Genomic DNA, 20,358 nt, shown 5'->3' with positions numbered 1-20,358 from the left:
GTCTTCTTCATATCTTGCCTTTTGTTTTCCTTCAGTTCTAACACTGCGATACCTTCATGTTTCAATCCTTTTCTTTTCAGCATTATACAATGTAGTATATTGTAATTGTAGCGAATATCCTCCATAATTATATCTTGAAGGGATGAATTTCATGTCATGTATTGCTTCAAGCAGCCCTCCAAGAGCAACCTCTAGCATGATGGATATCCGTAACGCGTCGTCATTATTCTTGTTCGATCGTCCATGTAGTCATGTCCTCCACTCTGACTGACTGGACATTGTCGAATGTTTACAATTCACGACTTGCGATTTATCACTTTCCTCTTCCTGCTTGTATCCATACAAATATTTACATACTCCACCCGCTCGACTTGACTGTAAGATGAGATGACTACTGAGCCAAGCAAATAATAAACGAAGATGTCATTCTTATCGGGACCTTCCAAAAGGTCAGGGAACGACAATGGACCAGTCACCTATAGACATCTATTGAGTCCTCAGGCTTTGACTGTATTGTGGGTTAAATCAGCTATCACAACCAACGACATTGATAGCTGACACAACGTATGCTTGATACAGCAATCCGCTGAGGACTATCGCCCATTGTGATATCGATGCTGCTTACGCTCGTGAGCTCTTGATCTCTGTGTTTTATCAATGTACTTCGTAAGATTTGTTTTGCTGATCGCTCATCATACAATCGCAGAATTCGAACAAGTCAGACTTGGTCTACCGGATGATATCCCCCTGATATGCGCACAATGGCAAAGTATCATCGCCGTCAATTATCCAGCGAGGAAATACGGGATCAAAAGGTGAGCTACATTATTGACTGCTTGGATAAGTCTAAGCAACAAGGCAGACCTAGCTAACGCTTGGAGTTCAGATTTACAACTTTGGACGAAGCTAGAAAGATGTGTCCCGAGCTGGTAGTCCAGCACGTAGCTACTTATAGGAATGGGGAGGCCGAAGCTGGATATTGGGGTGAAGTGGATCCCCAAACTCATAAAGTGAGTGCTTCAGTCTACATATGATCATTTCAGTGCAAAAGCTGATGTTTCATATCACGTAGGTCAGTCTGGATCCATATAGAAGAGAAAGTCTGAAGATCTTGGCTATCTTCAAAGAGATGGTCCCTAAAGGTGAAATTGGTATGTCGGCTTCATCTTCAGGTCGATCGTCGAATCTGAGAGATACACAACTGATTTGGGATTCTCCTATCAGAGAAAGCGTCAATCGACGAAGCCTTCCTCGATCTTACTCCCATGGTACTCGAGGAACTCCTCACTAGACATCCTTACCTATCGACGATTCCAGACGACGCACCAGAAGGTATAGATTCCCCTTTACCTCCAGCACCGCCTATCAATTGGTCAAAGGCAGGGAACGTATTTCCTATCAATGGTGAATCCGAACTCCAAGACTCATCCCAGGGAGACGAGGGAGATGTCGAAGAAGAAAGAAGTGATGATGGTAACGATGAGGACAATCTTATAAGGAGGAATAGTCATAGAGATACGTGGGAGGATTGGGCGTTATGTATCGGTGCCGAGATCATGAAGAATACGAGAGATGAGGTGTTTAGACAGTTACATTATACTTGTTCTGCTGTGAGTCTTGCGTTCTGACCTATAATCATGATATATCAATCGGTAGATATGATAAGCTGATACGAAGCGGACTGGATGGACTGCATAGGGTATCGCACATAATAAGGCAATGGCAAAGGTACGTTCAGCTATATGATCCACCCAATGGGTAGGAAGCTGACTCATATCATCCTACAGCTCTGCTCAGCTTGGAAGAAGCCCAACAATCAGACTGTACTGAGAGCTGGCGCTACAGCTGCTTTCTTGAGGGATAGGGACTTCACTGATGTGAGTGCATGTCGGTGATAAGGCTGTAAAATTTGCTGAACAAGTCGATCAGATACGTACACTCGGAGGTAAACTCGGAAACGCTATAGCTACAGAGTACGGAGCGAAGACGGTAGGAGACATGTTGTAAGTCCAAATAGGTCGGACCTCTGCTTGACCGGACGACAGGTTGACACTGTCGGCTATGACAGGCTCGTTCCACTTGAGGAAATGCAATCTCGTTTCGGCGAAGAGAGTATATGGGTATACAACCTTCTCAGAGTGAGTTTAGCTCATCCTGCAGCTCTTCCTGCGGCAATGCTCGAGCTGACGTTCCCTGAATAGGGTATCGATCATACCGAAGTTAAAGGCAGAGTGGCCACAAAATCAATGCTGGCTTCCAAGAATGTACGACCGAATGTGAGAACACCAGAACAAGGTCATCATTGGTTATCGGTATTATCTGGCGAGTTGAATGTCCGATTGAGAGAAGCGAGGGAGGTAGCACCTGGTCTTTGGCCAAAGACTTTGGTTCTGAGTACGAGGCAAGGTACGTTCGATCTGCCCCAGCTAAAAAGACAGGTTATGCTAAGTTCCCGTTATGAATAGGTATTGACCCCTCGAGATCAAGACAAACTCCTTTTCCTTTCACGCGTAATCTCTCGACGGATTATATCCTGAAATACGCTAGGAAGTTATGGGAAGAAGCGACTCTGCCGATGAAAACCGGGAATATGAAGTTAAACAATGTGAGCTTGTGCAATCCCCACTCAATCTGTTGACGAGTTACAGCTCACGCGTATCCTTGCAGATTGCTTTATCGTTCACCGGTTTGGAGAAGTTAGAAGGTGGTCAGCAAGGTATAGAAGGATTCTTCGGTCAACCGAAACCCCAAGAACCTCAGCAGGCCCGTCCTTCCCTATCGGTAAACAACTCATCCTCCTCAACGACCATCCCAACCATATCAGATCTGAATCTCGCCAAAAGACCACTCTCACCTACACCTACGCCTGCTCTCACACCTTCGTCCAGCTCCGCGGAACCATCACCCAAGAAACCTAGATTACCGACGTTACATACGGGTAAAAAGAAGATGGGATTAGATGCATTCTTGACTAAGAAAGGGGAAGTGACTAAAGTCAAGAGAGAAGAATCCCCTTCCTTGGCCATGGTTTCGACATCGGTACAGATACAAGAAGAGGACAATGATCTTCCTGTGATTATATCTGATGAGAACTCAGAAGCAGGACCTTCGAAGCTTCCGAAATCTACTATTCATGATGAAATCGACGGAATATGGAAATGTCCCAAATGTAATGAAATCATCTCAACGTCCGATGATATAGAACAAGAAACACGAGTAGTACTATTGAAAGCGATGAAACAGGAACATGAAGATTGGCATTTCGCGTTATCTTTACAAGATGGTGATGGTCCTTCTTCAGTAATTTCAACCTCGACATCATCAAGTAGAACGAATGGAGGAACAGCATCAGGAAAGAAGAAAAAGAAGAAACCAGAAGGTATCAAAGCGTTTTTCAAACCAAAGTAAAGTAGTATATAGATCTTATCCACATAACATCATATTTTCTTATCATCTAGTGTTTCTTGTACTTGTACCAGGGAAGTATAAGTGTTGTACAAGTGTCTTACAAATATACATATATGCATTCGATGTATGATTCCACGAAACATGCATTTTTATATATTATTTTAAGCTATTTTGAAGGGGATAGTATATGTTGTGTTTTGGTGGTTTTGAAGTTTTTTCTCTTTTTCTCTCTCTTTCGAAAAAGGGGAAAACAAAACCTACGAGTTAATAGCTAAAGTACAATCTTTTCTTTCTCTCTCTCAGAAGTGCCGTTCTGAAGAAAGAAAAGAACAAAGATAAAATAATAAGAAGATGACTGAAATCACTGAGTATTAGGGACTTCCATATATGAACAACACGCTACTTTTACCTATACTGTCTGTATACCCATAAAACAAATCAATCATCCTCCACTACCATCCTCTGGCCCTACTCCACAGCCATAGTCCATTCACAACTCGTCTTAGATCAACTCTTCCAACTTGGACTAGCACCATAGGTACCTGTATTGCCCCATCCAGGTCTTACTTGTCCATTGGCATTTCCATTAGGTCTCTGTCCAGCTCCATTTTGTCCGTTGGCCTGAGCCGCATTGCCATTCACACCGTATGCAGGTGATGCAGGCGAATAGGCGGGTGAGGCAGGACTAGTTCATCACGTCGCATACGTCAATCAGCTTAATATATCTCCTGACGTTGATGAAGAGAAAGTTACTCACCTGTACGCTGGACTGGCAGGGGAATAAGCTGGACTGGCAGGTGAGTATGCAGGACTAGCAGGAGAGTAAGTAGGAGACGTGGGGCTGAATTGAGGACTCGTTGGGCTATACAAACATTTAAACATCAGTAAACATATTTCAACCGTGTAAGGTATAGACCACTCACGAATACCTTGGACTGGTAGCTTGGAATGCCGCCGGACTAGTTGGACTATAAGTCGGTGAGGTTGGTGAGAACGCAGGCGAAGCAGGCGAGTATCTAGGACTAGTAGGCGAGTACTGTGGTGAGGTAACTCCCATACCTCCCATTGGTGAAGTAGGGGAATAGGCAGGCGAAGCAGGGGAATAAGGTGAAGCTCGGTTCATACCTGCACCAGCACCTGTTCCTGCATATGCAGGTGAGGCGGGCGAGTACGTGGGTGAGGAGGGTGAGAAGGATGGCGAGGCGGGTGAGAATTGAGGACTAGACGGTGAGTATTGAGGTGAAGTAGGTGAATAAGCAGGTGAAGTGGCTCCTCCAAATCCACCTCTTGGTACCCATGGTGAAGCCGCGCCAGCACCTGCGAAGGGTGATGTGGGCGAATAGGCTGGACTTGTAACTGCGAATGGGGAAGTAGGAGAATATCCAGCAGGTGAAGAAGGTGAATATCCAGCTGCTGCAGGTGACATTCCACCGTGCATTGGTGAGGTTCCGTATCCCATATAGGCGAAATTACCACCTTCTTCATTATTTGAAGTTTGCATTGGTGAGAAAGCAGCTGATCCGACTGATCCTTTCGCTCCATCCCACATTGGTGAGAAGTTGTCGTAGGGCGTCATAGCTCCACCAGGTGTCATACCTCCCGCTAATCCACCAGAGGCAGCCAACATGTTTTGAACAGGTAATCGATGATCGACAATCACATCCTTCAACATGTTCATGTCTAACGATACGTCGAACGCTCCTGTTCCCATAGGTGCCATTTGACCAAGAAGTACATTCTCCGCTACGCCTCGACAATCATCTACGTCACCTACTGCCGCAGCTTCCAAGAGAATTTCGACGGTCTCTTCGAAAGATGATCGCGATAAGGCACCAGCGTCCGTACGGTTGATACCATGTCGAGTAATTGACATTAAAGATCCTTTTGAACACATAAGATCACAGAGTAAAGCCAAGTGTCGATAGTTGACATATGAACCACCCATTTCTATAACACCGTTCAATTCCTTGTATAGGGCATTTCGAGCACCTTCAATACCGAGAGTTGTGTATACCTCGTAACAGTTGTTAGAGTAGGTTCGCGGTCCATCTACACCATCTACAGCCATGACTTCCTTCAGGTTGATACCATCCGTTTCGAGGAACCACTCTTTCGCTTGATCGTATTCACCATGTTGGGAAAGCACCACCTGTTTACCTTCTGAGATGAACACTCTCTGGATACCTTTGATACCACCCAACACCACTTGATCCAACAAGGTACCTTCGATTCGCTTCAGGAACATATCTTCGTCACCTAGTAACTCTTCATCTTCTTTCTCGGCCACTACTCTCAATCGGATAATCAATTTAGGCGCGTTATCTTCTGAGTGTATCACAAAGACATCTTTTCCAACTTGTTCTGCTATGGCATTTACAATTTGAGACATCTCATAACCACCTTCCAATACCTTGGCTCGATCAAGTTCTAAACGAAGCAACCATGGCGAGTGTAGTTCCAATCGAATATCTTCATCTGGGATAGCGAAGAACGCATCCACGAAATCTTGATCCTCCTCGATATCTGTTGAATCCAACTTAGGATCATAGAAAATCTCGACTGATGCAGTGATGTCTCTGAGACGGGTGTAGGTGAGTTTTCGCATGATCTGATGAGCATCTTCTTCAGTACGACTGTATTCGGGATCAAGATAGACATTCAGCGCAGGAGTTCGGATGTTCACCGCGACGTTGATGATTTCCTTCAATCGGGGTACACCACCGGTGACAGATTTAGAAGCTACACCCGCATAATGGAATGTGTTCAATGTCATCTGGGTAGCAGGTTCACCGATAGACTGCGCAGCGAGGGTTCCGACCATTTCAGATGCGTTGACGACAGCTTTATTGAAGATTTGCTCAATTTCTCCAATAACCCAATCGAAAGCTTCTCTATTCAGGTGATACTCTTCTATCACTCGACGGGTGGCAAGATGTGATCGAAGGAGCATGTTGAAGACGAGAGTGGCGTTATGCTGAGCATCTCTACTGAGCTTGTCGTCACCTCGAACCACCACCAATCGATCTGAAAGAGCTTGTCGCTGCTCTATAAGGTATGCTGGGTCTAGATCACTAGGAACTCTAGGATCAATATGGAAGATCTGCTGAGAGTTCTGGATGACTCGTTGAATGTTGACAGGAAGAGGATGACCAGGAGTACCATCGGTGTAGATATGGTCTCTGAGCAATTGTCGATCTTCGGTATATTGACGGAACTCCTCGTCGAGTAACGTCTGCAACTCCACTGAGCTCTGATCGATACCTGCTTGCAAAGCACCCTTCTTGAAACCACCTGTAGCACTCAAGACGTCGATCTTGTATCTTCGCTCGAAAGCTTTATTTGATAGACGGATGATATCGAGACTCTACAGTGACTAGGTCAGGACTGCATGATTCCACGCAGTGCTTTCTGACTCACCTGCTTCTCCATTGCAGAACCATCCATACCATCTTCACCGTATAAGAATTGTACTACATCTCCAACCGAGTTTCTCACCGTACCATCATATCCAACTTTGAGATCTTCCATCGCTTTGACCAATCTTCGCTGGATATAACCCGTTTCAGCAGTTTTCACCGCAGTATCAATCAAACCTTCTCTTCCTCCCATGGCGTGGAACCAGAACTCTTGAGGAGTTAATCCTCGAAGATACGAATTCTCTACGAAACCTCTTGATTCTGGACCATAATCATCCCTGGAGAAATGCGGTAGTGAACGATGCTTGAACCCGAACGTTATACGTTTTCCTTCGACGAACTGTTGTCCTACGACACCTGACATCTGAGAGATATTGATGAAAGAACCTTTTGATCCAGACACTACCATCTGTTTGACATTGTTATCTCCCTTCAGGTTATCCTGCGTGGTTTTACCGGTCCAATCTCTCGCTTTGTTCAATTCATTGGCAATTGACGCTTCTAAGGTTTCTCTGATCGTCATACCTGGTTTAGGTTTCATCTTGTTCGCCTCTGCTTCTGAGATCAGCCTTTGTACCGCCTCTTTAGCTTCCACCATTCGATTTGTAATTCCTGCCATGGTAGCTTTGTCGACGATGGTATCACCGATACCAACCGAGAAACCGTAATGTAATAGCCAGAAATTGATCATCTGTTGACAAGCTGAAAACCAATCTCGGGCTGCTACTGGACCTAATTCTCGGAAGATGACATGTACCAAACCGTCGTTGGCAGCACCAGCCATGTTTTTTACGATGGTACCGTATATCAATTCACCGTTGTCTATCAACACATTCTCATCGGTCACATCAATGGGTGATGGCTTCTCATTGTTCTTCTTGGTGATATTGATACCTTTGGGAATCGTCATCGATAGAAGCTGTTTACCAGTCCACATTGGTTTAGGCTTGAGAATAGCAGGCGGCGGTATTGTACCGTCCCAGCCGACAGTCCAAAGGAGGATATGCTGCACTTGTAGCCAATCGAGAAGGTTATCTCGTAAGGTAAACTTTCGGATACCACAGAGAGTATCTTGCACGATACCCATGACGGGCTTGTTCGCCTGGGGCGAGACAATCTGCAGAGAAAGTAGCAATGTAAGCCCAAGCTCGAGAAACATTCAGCTCGGCGCTTAGATATGTACCTGTCTGGGAACCCAAGCTATCTGACTGAGCTCTGCTCGCGTCTCTTCGCTTTGCGGTACGCTGTAAAGAAATGATTAGCAGAATTCATATAACTCTTGGGATTCTACTTACTGCAAGTTCATTTCGTCACCATCGAAATCGGCATTATAAGGTGAAGTGCTATAGTATAAAGTCAGCTTCGGTCAAATGATATGTCTCGCATACGTACACCGAAAGATTCAGACGGAAAGCTAGAGAACAACGTCAGCTATGAGATATCACCTGATTAAGGATAAGACTGACTAGAATAGTTCATAAGCTTGACCCTATGCGACATCATGGACATTTTATGCAAACTCGGTTGACGATTGAATAGAACGAAGCTATATCCATGATGAGCTTAACTCTAAGGGCATAATGAAACTTGTAGCTCACTCTCCATCCTTGAGGTGTCTCTCTACGATCCAACCAAACTGCAAACTGATGGGTTCACCGGATTTCCTATACTTCAAATCCACACGTTCTCCAGTATCCTTGACGTAATATCTGGCACCAGGGTACGTTGCAGGACCGTTATTCACCAGAGTTTGCAGATAGACGATATTGTATGGGGTCACTACAGGAACGTGTAAGCTAGACGCCCACAGCGCACATAATTCGCTAGCTTACCTCTCTCAGGATAAGTCAGAGTCATGGCTATACTCCTGGGAACACCAACCTGGTCCAACTGCAGATTGGGATCACCAGTAATAACCGTACGAGCTGAGAAGTCCACTCGTTTACCCATCAAGTTTCCTCTCATTCTACCCTCTTTTCCCTTCAATCTCGCTCTGATAGCTTTGATAGCTCTTCCAGCTTTATGCTGATCCCTCGGTAAACCAGCAATCTCGTTGTCCATATAAGTAGCGACGTGATACTGCAGTAAATCGAATTGCTCGTTGACCACGCTCGGAGGTACACCTTCCGCTTCCATCCGCCTGACAATACCATTGAATTTGATGATCGATTGTAATTTGTACGTCAAATCATCTTCACTTCGTAAAGCTCCTCCATCGATGGCGATTGAAGGTCGGACAGCTGCTGGTGGGACGGGCAAGACTGTAAGAATCATCCAATCTGGTCTAGCGTATTCAGCGTTCAGACCCATGATATGCAAATCTTCAGGTGGGATCTTCTTGAGGATATTATGTACCTCTCCTGGAGATACGTTGCGTTCTTCAGGTTCAGCAGTATCCTGATTGGACAAAGTTAGTATGGGAATCAGTCGACTGGATCAACTAAGACTGACCTCTCCTTTATCCGTAGGTTTCCATATACCAGTAAGCTTTAGACCCTTCTTCCGCCATAACGGTTGCTCGTGACCACATCCACCATGACCTTTGGGTTTCCCCTGTTCAGCCATGAACTGATCTTCGGCTGTCGCATCACCATCCTGGTTGTCCTCCAGCGAATCAGTCTCACAGACTTTCTTATCTTTCGCCAATACCCAAACAGCTCGCAGACGATGCTGGGCTTTTACTCTTCGAACGACATTCGCAACCATTGGATCTCGCTATTGTACATCATGCACAGTGCACTCGCGTCAATGTGATGCTCATCTGGCAGTCCATACGGTTGGGTAGATGAGCTTACCATGTCAACTTTGAGTTTCCCACAGCTATAGCAAACACATTCCAAGATCTTTTTCACTTTGATGATGAAACCGGCGTGAAAGACTGGTCTGGCTAATTCGATATGACCGAAATGACCTGGACATTCTGCCATACCTTCCAGACACGTTTGACATTTGAAATTACGGTCGATGGCTGTTCTCGTGTGAACACAGATCCGGCATCGTCTTCGGTTTAAAAAGACGACTTACTGCCCATTTTAGGGTCCATCAGACCTCCAACTTTCTGCCTGTTCGTAGCCTCATCCATCACTTCTGTATATTCGATCTTGGCCACAGAGAATGCTTTCTGAAAAGCGTGTGATACGAGTGAAACCAGTGGTGTAAGCGAATGCATACCAAATCGAACAGCAAATCAACCACAAATGTACAAATATCCCCCTCTTTCTTCCCACACCGTAGGTCTTTCGACCGGAAACGAACAAAGAGGAAGAAACAACTCACAATCTCCTCAGGACTCATCACACCGAACTGAATCTCCTTGATCTGCTTGGCCGGAGCCGATGAGTATGGGAAGGTGACCGTCATTTTGACTAATTATCCTTTTTCTCCTCCTGACTCTTAAATACCCCAGTCTATATTATTCTACGCAAATCCTTGCTTATTACAGTTTCTGATATTATTCTATGCGACCTCGATTACTTTTACACTTCCTTGTGATATCCGAAAAACAATGTACAATTGATCTGAATTGAGGTGGCGATGAAGATTCTAAATATATCCACCAGTCTCTTTCTATCTGGAACAGAGGGGGTATAATCCTTCGTCGTTATTGCAACGCTGGTGCAAGGGTATTATGAAGCCTGAAGACTGGGGCTGAGAGGGAGTGCTGGATATCTAGATGAGGATGGAGGGAGTGTTGTCGATGGAAAAGAAGGGAAGGAGGGAGCAGGAGATCGATTACCGGTCAGGCGATTCGACGTGTTTTGAGGATTGGAGAAAAGTGACTTTTTCTGCGAGTGTTCCTACTCGATGATGATGGGTCGATATGAGCTGTTCCCTTGATCTTTCTACTCCGATAAAGAAGTAGGAGATGGATGGGTTGGGTGAGGTGAGGGAGTAACAAAGATGAGTTGATCGTTGCTTGTTGTGGAAGATTGAGTGCTAGTGCTAGTGGTATCGCTGAGTGAGCGCGAATCCAACAATCCCAACCCAACCATCAACGGAACTATTTGGCTAATCCCGCTTGCCCCTCAGCGGTGATATGTCAATGTGGCACTCGATTGCTTATGCCACCTACGGTAGCGTCACCGGTCCATAGATAGCATTAACCGTCGTCAATCCACCCCTCCAACCTCTTTCAACAACACCTCACCTCATTGTCGAACTGCGATTGGCAACAGTAAATCAACATACGAACAGCTCATTCTGGGCCTTCATCGAAGCTCAATATTCATATCTGCAGGAATTCGTGCAACTTTCCATCACTCGGCTATAGATATACGAAATCACGAAATCAGATACCACTAGCGGCGGATCCTTTGTCAGCGTTGAACCAGGCTACAGTTGATCAGCTCCTTACTCAACGATACGATCCCGCATTCATCTTCTCAGTACAGTGGCCCAAAATGTCATGGCTTTGGGGATCAGCGACTAATCCTCAGTTCGAGGAATTAGCAGGTACGTTTCTTTTCCTATCTTCATCTCATGACATTTGCCGCTCTGACCTTCCCATTTTGGTGGATCAATAGAGAAAGCATGTTCTCCGCTTCATCTGCCTTACCCCCAATCAGAGGATATAGCAACTGCCTTAGAGATTGCAGACATGATTAGATCAAAATCTGTACAGCCGAAAATAGCAATGCAGAGCTTGAAAAGGAGGATAGCAGGGAAGAACGGTAGGGTTCAGATGTATGCTTTGGGGGTAAGCTCATTCCTTTTTCACATCTGTTTAGTGGTAAGACAGCTGACCAATCGAGCAGCTAACCGATACTTGTATCAAAAATGGTGGAGATCACTTTCTAGCAGAGGTCGCAAGTAAGGAATTTGTGGACGAATTATCGGGTTTGATCAAATCTCAGGTAGGTCAAAGCTACCTTTGTCATGGCTTTGGATACCCTCACCACCATCTCGCATTCTACCATGTCACTATCCTGATAGAATTGTCTTCTTACAATTCTGCTGACGTGTGTATCTTATCTCCAGACTACAAGTCCCGAGGTCAAACAGATGTTATTGAAACTATTCCAACAATGGGCTTTGGCGTTTCAGTCAAAGAACGAGTTGAGCTTCTTCGTTGATGTATATAACGAGCTGAAAAACTCTGGTGAGTGTATTTACCACTTCTCAGCTGAAATGCAATCGTATATCGGTATGTAATCTAGCTGACCTTATTATCAAAGGCATCTCCTTCCCACCTCCTCCGGCGCCAGTACCTTCTCATCTCCTCACGACTTCAACGGCACCCGCATGGGTAGATAGCGATGTTTGCATGCGATGTCGTACCGCGTTCACATTCACGAACAGAAAACATCATTGTAGGAACTGTGGTTTAGTCTTCGATCAAGCTTGTTCAAGTCGGACAATGGCTTTACCCAGATTTGGTATAACAGAGGAAGTGAGAGTTTGTGAAAGTTGTTGGGTCAAGTCCGGGAAAGGAAAGACTCCAGATGGGTTAGTTTGTGTAACAATTTCATTCTTTATCATACTAACATGTGGGATTGGATTCGCTAGACCTGCACCTGCTGTTCCTGGAAGAACACCTCGGAGTCGAGCGGATCTCGATGCAGATCTGCAACGAGCTATCGAGCTGTCTTTGGCGGAATCTCAACCTGGTGGAAGTAATTTCATAGGCTCCGAACCTCCCCTAGCTCGGAAAAATGGAACAGCCGAAGAGGATGACGAGGATCTGAGATTGGCAATTGAGGCTAGTTTAAGGGATATGGAAAGAGCTAGACCTAGCGCTCCTACCGGCTATGATGAACCTGAATACAAGGTAAGCTTTTAGTTCGCTGGATTCAATTTATCAGTGAGCGTCAAGCTGACTGAGATTATGCAGCCCTTGCCTACGTTCGATCTTGCTCCAAGGGAAACCGAGACGATATTGACTTTCTCCAACACTATGGATCAGATGGCTGCTTATGGAGAAAGGGATTTGAGGAGATTCCCGCATGCTCATATACTTGCGGAACAGGCATATGCGCTGGGAGAGAAGCTACACAGGAATGCGGAAGAAAAGAGTACGAAACAACGTGAGTGTCGACTTATGCTTTCATACATGACGTTACTGACTCTGCAGTACTTTCTGCAGAGATGCTCACGGAAATGCAAAGCAAATTATCCGAGGCTGTCTCTCTCTATGGTCAAATACTAGATGGTCAACAAGCATACTCTGCACGAAGAACGCAAGAAGAACAGCAAAGGAGGTATCAACAGCATCAATCGATGTATGCATATGCAACTCCACAGCAACAAACGTATCCCTACGCTCCTCAAGGTTATTCCGTTCCTAATGGCTACGCTCAATACGCCCCTCCTTCTCAACCAGCTTATCAGCCACCTCAACCCCAATCGCAAGCTGCACCGTCTTTATATCCTCAAATGCCAAGTCAGCCAAACTATGCTCAACTTCAGACTCAACAGTATCCCTACAGACAAGAAGCTGTCTCGCCATCACCTATTCAGACATTCCAACAGCAGTCAGGTTTAGCAAGACATGCTTCTCTGCATGCTCATCCTATCTCCTCCCCACCTGCTCCGCAACGTCAAGCATCCATGACTTATGGTGCACCCGTGACTTATGCCGTGGAGAGTCCTACTCTTACGCCATCTCAGCAAGAAACTGCTCCTCCTGTGCCTATGGCTTCTCATCCTCCTTCTTCGCCGACGACCAGTATTCACTCAAGCGTCCAACAAGCTTCCGCACCACCTGCACCAAGTAGCCAAGGATCATACAGATCTCCTGCGCCAGTACACAATCAACTTGGATCATCGCCCGCTCAGTGGAATGGTAATCAGTATCAACAATGGGATGGTGTGACCTCACAAGCGCAACAACTCCAACAACAACCATCGTATGAGCCTTCGCAACCTGTACAGCAATCGTACGAGCCGTATCCTCCAGTCCAACAAGCTCAACAGGTATCGCAGCCACCGCAACAACCCCATCAACAACAGCAGCCACAACAACAACATCAGCTGCAACAACAACCCAATGGTGTGACTTCCAATCAACTTCCATCCGGAGTATACAGTGTCAATTCATTCCCATCGGCTCCTGGCCAGATATTCCCCGATGCACCTTCCGAGCTACCTTTACCCGGTAAGACAGTAGAGAAGGAAGAGAAGGAAGAGGCATTGTTGATTGAATTGTAGACGACTCTGTTGAGCTATGTCGGTGGAAAGATTAGTTGTACAATTAATGTATATCAAATACATGTGTAGAAATGTCCAAAAGTTGATAATGCATGTTTGGCAGACGTGTTCAGTCTGCTCTAATCGAATTTCCAATGTACGGCATGAGCTATCTGATCGCCCTCCTTGGCCAGATTAAGGGTATCGATCGTATGACGATTCGCAGCGTAGTATTTGACTCTGTGCGTTCCAATGGCCCATCGTCAGTCAAATCACCACGTTTAATATGGTGCTGTAAGTATCACTCACTCCCCTTTCTCCCAAGGTTTTTCACCATCTTCTAGATCTCCGCTCGTGGCTGATAACACGGCGAACCATACTTCTGTGCCGTCCGTGGCGATAGAAGAAAATACAATGGGTGTATGAGCAGCCCAGGTGAACAATGTCCCTAGACAATGCAAACATTACTTCAATCACTACACTGCCAGTCGAACATGATTGATAGTAATGTATCATAGAACTCACACAGATCATCCTTGTTCTGCTCTTTTGCGAAATCGTATACTTCGGCGTCCTTGTTGGTGAGCATCTTGAAAGCGTCTGTGGGTTGTCCGGCGGTGAAAGGATCGGTATCCAATCCTGTATATCCTCCCATTTGAAGAGCAGCATGCTCCAATCCGCCTATCCACCTACAATATCATGCGAAAGGCAAGTTTAGCAAGTTTAGCTTAATCGCCTTCCTGGATCTATCCTTTGATCTTTAAGAGAGATTGTTCAGATGATTTGAGGGTTAACGTGACTTACCATGCTTGTTTCACACTATGACAATCCGCCTCATTCTTATCATCGACATCTTTCAACTTTACGTTCAACGTCTTCTTTTCACCTTGTTTATCATACAAGCTGAAATCCGCTTCGGTGACCTCGTCGATTGAGCTACCACTCCAGCACTGTTCCAGAACGTTGGGACGAGCATGACCTAGAGCGACAGCGACGGAATTGAACCACGAAGAGTCCCATGGACCTTGACGATCTTCGAGTCAGTACATACTTAATCTTAGTGGCCGATCACTTACCTTGATCAACGTCCTCTGGCTGAATACCCTTCGAACTTATCAGAGGCGCTTTGGTAGTCTCTCCTCTAATCTGGAGGGAGGTAGGTACCGCCGTGACCAGTAGATCGATGGTCACTAGCACAGCGAGCACTTCACATCTGTATGTTCAGCGACAGTCATGATTTTGGTTTGTATCGCTTAAGGGACACACCGGAGATCATAGAGTAGGATTGCCTCATCTTGATTTACGTGAATCAGTTGGGTCAGATGCAAGATTTACACAAAGTGGTCAATATGGATTGGAGACACTATACCAGATAGTTCAGCTACCGTTATGTATGTATCACTCAAGAATACTCAAAGACTGAAGCGGGCCTTAGCTTTTCTGGACTATGGGTTTTGTCTGTTATGTAGTCGTATCTGGGTACTATTGTAATTGTACTTGCTATTTCATGGATCGTTGATGAAAGCGCGATAAAAGGATGAAGGGATGATGTGCTAAATGGGGTCGCTGATTGCAGGAGAGATGAATGAAATGATATCCAGAGAGGTCAGTGTTATCCGTCTCGACAGGTAGATTGGTGTCGATCAGCTCGGTCAGTGATTGTACGCCTATGCCATCATATACCGACGTACGACCGGGTTGTTGGTATATGACATCAGCACACAGTGAAGGAAGGGAAGGACCGGAATCATGAGGAAAAAATAAACGTCTGACTCGCTAATCGCAATGTAGAATCTGCTAATGCAGGTCAATTCGTGTTCATCGTTGCTATGGCCCACCGAACCTTTCTCCCTCGACGTTGTGTAAGCTTACAGGTATCTCTGAAGTTTGCTTGGTCTTGTCGTATTGGCTAAGCAATCGATTGGATCTAACTCTTGGCTCTAAACTCGAGACACGCGCAAACACTAAGTAATCAACCAACCACCTAATTCCCACTCCACTTTTACACCCTAGACCTGTATTGGCTTTTACACTCGTCTCATTCGTCTCCGAATATAGACTTTTCGGTTCTTTACGACTCTAACAGAACATCACTTTGATGAGGCCTTGATATCTTTGACCCCATTCCCTTCTTACACATATATGTCGTACTGTACTTGAGTATCTTCGTCTGAAGCTGCGGTAATTCGTCATCGGCGAAAGGCGACAAACAACCTAATCTCAATTGGCCATTTCAACATTGTATCAAACGTGACACCTCAAATTTCATCTCCATCCTTCCTCCCATCCGTGAATCTCCTTCAACAAGCTATTTATAAACTCTTTAGGACAGGTATCAGACTAGAAGAAAGAGCTGGAAGAGAAGAAGAAGAGGAACTCATTAGTTTACAACCGCTAGGTGCGGATATCACAAGAGATAACACCAACTGGACTTGGAGAAAGGCTCATAGGGCACCAAAGAAAGGAGATAAGATGAAGTTTGGGTATGTCTCCTCTCTTTTCCAAATCTTTGACAAATCTCAGTAGCTGAAAGTTGGCATACACAGTACTCTGCTGGAGCTGAACAGCAATATCGAATGGTGGGATTGCTACGTGGAGTAAGTGAAAAGACCGCTCATACCTCCAATCACGGACATCCGCTAATCATGGAATATTAATCAGCTATGATGCGCTGAAGAAGCTTTTCCCTTCCAATCCACTTGATCCCACTTACCATTCTACCGCTCAGGATAGTGAAACCTCCTCTATCCTTCCGTTACACCGTCGTAAAAAGGATAAATACGCCAACCCTGAAGACTTTAAGAAGGCTTTAGACAAAGAGAGAAACAAAGTAACCGAGTTCTACCATACAAAGTTAGAAGAGGTATTCCGATCATTTGAATTGTTGGAGGAAGAGGTAGCGGGTTTGGAAGAAAGAGATCTGGGTCAAGATGATACTATTAAAGAAGTCGATGAGGAGGATGAAGATGGATTGAATGAGGAACCTAGGGAAACTGATGGACTCATGAGTCCTACCATGTCGCAAACTGTCACCAGATCACCTACGAGAAGTAGACAATCTATCGTCGGTCGATTTGGAGGTGGGTTGAGGAGATTCGGTAGACGAAGAAGCGTGATGAATAATCCGGATGAGGCGGACTTACTCGAAGCCTCCATGAGACCAAGGGAGAGAAGCTCGAATCGTGGACAGAACAGACCTGGAATGGGTGATTCAATGACCAGTAGCTATTTCGATGAATCTACTCCAGCCATCTCACCCAATCCCGGAAAAGTCCCCTTACCTAGAAAACCACGACATTCGTCAGACCTGGAATCGTCAACTGACGAATTAGGAATGGGAGCTTCCACCCAGGATCGACGAACTTCCTTCTCATCCGTTTCATCACACGAAGGTGACTTCTCATGGCCCAGAAGAAGGTTCCATTCGTTAGGTCTGGTTCAGATGGACCCTGCTACCGTCCCCCAATGGGCATTACCCAGAGTCCCGCACGATGAAGAGGAAGGTGGAGAGGGAGGAGGAAACAGTCACGGCTTCGCCGGACCTAACGCTAGAAGACCTGTGTTTATCTGGACGGCAAATAACGATTATGGAACTGTCCTCAGAATCGGATTCAAGAAGCGAATTAGCTCAGTATGGTTGGAAGCTTATGCGCTGAAACAATATGTTGATTTGAATATGACTGCGTTCGAGAAGATCTTGAAGAAGTACGATAAAAATACCAATAACAAGATGAAGAAGCAATATATCACTGATGAAGTATTATCAAATTCACCCTGGACATCCGAAGCGAAAGAGGAACTGGACCAATTATTAGCAAAGATTTTGTTCTTGTATAGAAGAGTCGCTGCAGCGGGTGATGAAGATTTGGCTAAAGAACAATTAAGATCCCAGTTGAGAGAAAAAGTCGTCGTGGATAGAGAAACAGTTTGGTCACAAATGGTTTCGGGACATAACAAGAATACTGGAATTTTCAGATCGGTAACACCAGAAGATCTACCTTCTTCATTTGATACTACGAAGGATTCCTTCAGAACCCCCTTGGGAAGATTTAGGAAACCTCACTGGTTGACATCAAGAGTGGTCATACTCAGTATCGCATCTGCGATCTTATTAGCTATTGTGCATATTTCACCTATGGAAGGTGTAGAAGAAAGTAATTGTTTGGCAATGTTAATCTTCTGTACGATCCTTTGGGCAACCGAGGTGAGCTGTTCCACCATGGTAGGTCGTCATTCCCTGATAGCTGACGATCATGAATGTAGGCTATCCCGTTGTTTGTCACCTCCCTCGCTGTCCCGTTGCTTGTTGTGTTCCTGCGTGTACTTCGATCTGCCGACGGGGAGACCCGTCTTTCGGCAGCGGATGGTACAAAGTGAGTGATTCTCTCCGTATTACTCTACCAAAAGTCCTGACTGATTTTACCTTGCGATAGATACATCTTCTCTCAGATGTTCTCACCAACGATCATGCTGCTCATTGGTGGTTTCACCATCGCCGCTGTACTGTCCAAAACCCGTCTAGACGTCATGACTGCGTCCAGAATCTTGAATGCTGCTGGTACCAAACCCAGTGTCGTCCTTTTGGTTCTCATGTTCGTGGCTACTTTCGCCAGTATGTGGATCAGTAATGTCGCTGCTCCGACACTTTGTTATGCTCTGATCAAGGTGAGTCCGTTGTACCTTTCGTAGACGAGGAAAAGAGACTGACGGAATTCGATCAATCAGCCTATCACGGATGAACTCCATCCCAAATCTATGTTCTCCAAATGTTTGATCGTAAGTTGTTCATCCTAACTGGACAGTCGTGTCAAGCTGATCGATACTCTTCAGATCGCCATCGCCTTAGCATCCAATATCGGAGGTCAAGCTTCACCCATCTCATCGCCTCAGAATCTCATCTCTCTAGGATCAATGGATCCACCCTTATCGTGGCCACAATGGTTTGCGATCTCCTTACCTGTCGCTTCCTTGTCTGTAGTAACGATCTGGGCATTCTTGCATATCAACTACAAATGGGAGAACGACCTCAGTATACCTAAGATGAGAAAGAACACCGATAGTCTCACGACCACTCATTGGTATGTCCTTGTCGTCAGCGGTATAACCATCGCTTTGTGGTGCGCGGAAAAATCAATGGAAGGTATCGTGGGCGATATGGGTATCATTGCGATTATACCCTTGTTGGCTTTCTTCGGTACAGGTATCTTATCAAAGGTAAGTCAGGTCAAATAAAACCAATCTCGCCTCTGCCCCACATACATGTATAATCTCTCTAATGAGGGTAGTGCTAATCGTTGTTATTGGGGAGATAGGAAGATTTCCATTCTTTCCATTGGTCGATCGTTTTCTTAGCTATGGGTGGTATAGCTTTAGGAAAAGCTACGTTATCTTCTGGATTATTGGATGTATTAGATGAAGTGCTGGAAAGAATGGTTCAGGGTTTAAGTTTATACTCGATTTTGATCGTTTTCTCATTATTGGCTCTGGTGATCGCTACCTTGTGAGTTTCATCGATCATATCTGCCAACTATCTCCTGAAAGATCAATCGGAATCGGTGCTGATGAGGTTCATCCGTCGTAGTATCTCGCACACCATCGCAGCTGTGCTTCTCGTTCCTATCGCCACCAGGATTGGAGATTCCTTAGACGAGCCTCACCCCAGATTATTGATCATGGTGAGTTGTTCGGAATGGCTAGTCCGCAAGATTCGTCTGACAGTGTGATGTGCAATTTAGGCAACAGCATTGATCTGCTCAGCGGGTATGGGCTTACCCGTCTCTGGATTCCCAAACATGACAGCGTGAGTTGTGATTTGCTTAATCATACTATGGCCAAATTAGATCTTTGCTGAGATTAAGGCTTGTAGAATCACACAAGAGAACAAATTAGGCCAACGATTTATCGGCGCATCTGATTTCTTGAAGAACGGTGTACCGGCTTCGGTATTGGCTACGTTCGTCATTGTTACGGTTGGATATGCGATAATGAGGAGTTTAGGTTTGTAGATGTGCTATGTGAGTGCAAAAAAAGAAGAAACAATAGCAATTAGGAATGAAAATAGGCGAAAAAATGTCACCCATATCCAATCAAAAACATGGAAGTGGAAGCATGATTCGAAGCATAGATGGGTTCGTCGGTCGTCTTTTCTTTTTTATTCTTTGGAGTTATTCTTTAATGTAGCCTTTTCCTTGATTTTCTTCGACGTTTGAAGATAAGTTCAGTCATATTTACTACCATTTAAACCATAGGCAATGAATTATACCAATAGATGCAGCTATGACTTTAAGCAATTCGAATCCTTACTACGCTATTTAAAAAGCACTTGCGAGCGTATCTGATCGTCTTTTCAACTCCTTCGTATAGATAACCAGTGGAAATGATATGCATGGATATACGAGTACTGTTACAT

General features: G+C 45.1%; 5 protein-coding genes across 5 annotated transcripts; 3 read left to right on the top strand and 2 right to left on the bottom strand.

The window, feature by feature from the left end:
- Positions 1-420: 420 nt before the first annotated feature.
- On the top strand, positions 421-3,408 carry L199_006302 (uncharacterized protein; the record flags this gene model as incomplete). The annotated part of the gene is made up of 13 exons (XM_064892002.1): positions 421-515; positions 580-629; positions 707-815; positions 887-1,010; positions 1,073-1,151; positions 1,225-1,610; positions 1,699-1,728; positions 1,788-1,877; positions 1,930-2,003; positions 2,069-2,138; positions 2,202-2,406; positions 2,466-2,605; positions 2,668-3,408. The coding sequence occupies 13 exons, from the start codon at positions 421-423 to the stop codon at positions 3,406-3,408; spliced, it is 2,193 nt and encodes a 730-aa protein (XP_064748074.1).
- Positions 3,409-3,915: 507 nt separating this feature from the next.
- Positions 3,916-10,184, bottom strand: L199_006301 (DNA-directed RNA polymerase II subunit RPB1; the record flags this gene model as incomplete). The annotated part of the gene is made up of 14 exons (XM_064892001.1): positions 3,916-4,093; positions 4,166-4,270; positions 4,332-6,772; positions 6,826-7,941; positions 8,008-8,068; positions 8,120-8,167; positions 8,217-8,238; positions 8,291-8,370; positions 8,423-8,603; positions 8,657-9,221; positions 9,276-9,539; positions 9,620-9,792; positions 9,849-9,945; positions 10,101-10,184. The coding sequence occupies 14 exons, from the start codon at positions 10,182-10,184 to the stop codon at positions 3,916-3,918; spliced, it is 5,415 nt and encodes a 1,804-aa protein (XP_064748073.1).
- A 1,040-nt stretch (positions 10,185-11,224) lies between these two features.
- Positions 11,225-13,970, top strand: L199_006300 (uncharacterized protein; the record flags this gene model as incomplete). The annotated part of the gene is made up of 8 exons (XM_064892000.1): positions 11,225-11,276; positions 11,348-11,520; positions 11,579-11,677; positions 11,802-11,922; positions 11,999-12,269; positions 12,330-12,591; positions 12,655-12,847; positions 12,907-13,970. The coding sequence occupies 8 exons, from the start codon at positions 11,225-11,227 to the stop codon at positions 13,968-13,970; spliced, it is 2,235 nt and encodes a 744-aa protein (XP_064748072.1).
- A 119-nt stretch (positions 13,971-14,089) lies between these two features.
- L199_006299 (uncharacterized protein) lies at positions 14,090-15,243 on the bottom strand (the record flags this gene model as incomplete). Its single annotated transcript, XM_064891999.1, has 6 exons — positions 14,090-14,189; positions 14,259-14,397; positions 14,475-14,638; positions 14,754-14,973; positions 15,026-15,154; positions 15,216-15,243. The coding sequence occupies 6 exons, from the start codon at positions 15,241-15,243 to the stop codon at positions 14,090-14,092; spliced, it is 780 nt and encodes a 259-aa protein (XP_064748071.1).
- Positions 15,244-15,749: 506 nt separating this feature from the next.
- Positions 15,750-19,954, top strand: L199_006298 (uncharacterized protein; the record flags this gene model as incomplete). Its single annotated transcript, XM_064891998.1, has 12 exons — positions 15,750-15,811; positions 16,277-16,432; positions 16,496-16,546; positions 16,611-18,153; positions 18,213-18,322; positions 18,383-18,614; positions 18,675-18,725; positions 18,780-19,163; positions 19,262-19,449; positions 19,531-19,624; positions 19,685-19,749; positions 19,816-19,954. 12 exons carry the CDS (start codon positions 15,750-15,752, stop codon positions 19,952-19,954), a joined length of 3,075 nt encoding a protein of 1,024 aa, XP_064748070.1.
- Between the last annotated feature and the right edge of the window lie 404 nt (positions 19,955-20,358).

This window comes from Kwoniella botswanensis, chromosome 1 (genome assembly GCF_036426115.1).
Source record: "Kwoniella botswanensis chromosome 1, complete sequence".
NCBI classification, from domain to species: Eukaryota; Fungi; Basidiomycota; class Tremellomycetes; order Tremellales; family Cryptococcaceae; genus Kwoniella; species Kwoniella botswanensis.
Note: the sequence above shows the minus strand (reverse complement) of the source record. Positions and strands in the feature narration are given on the sequence as shown.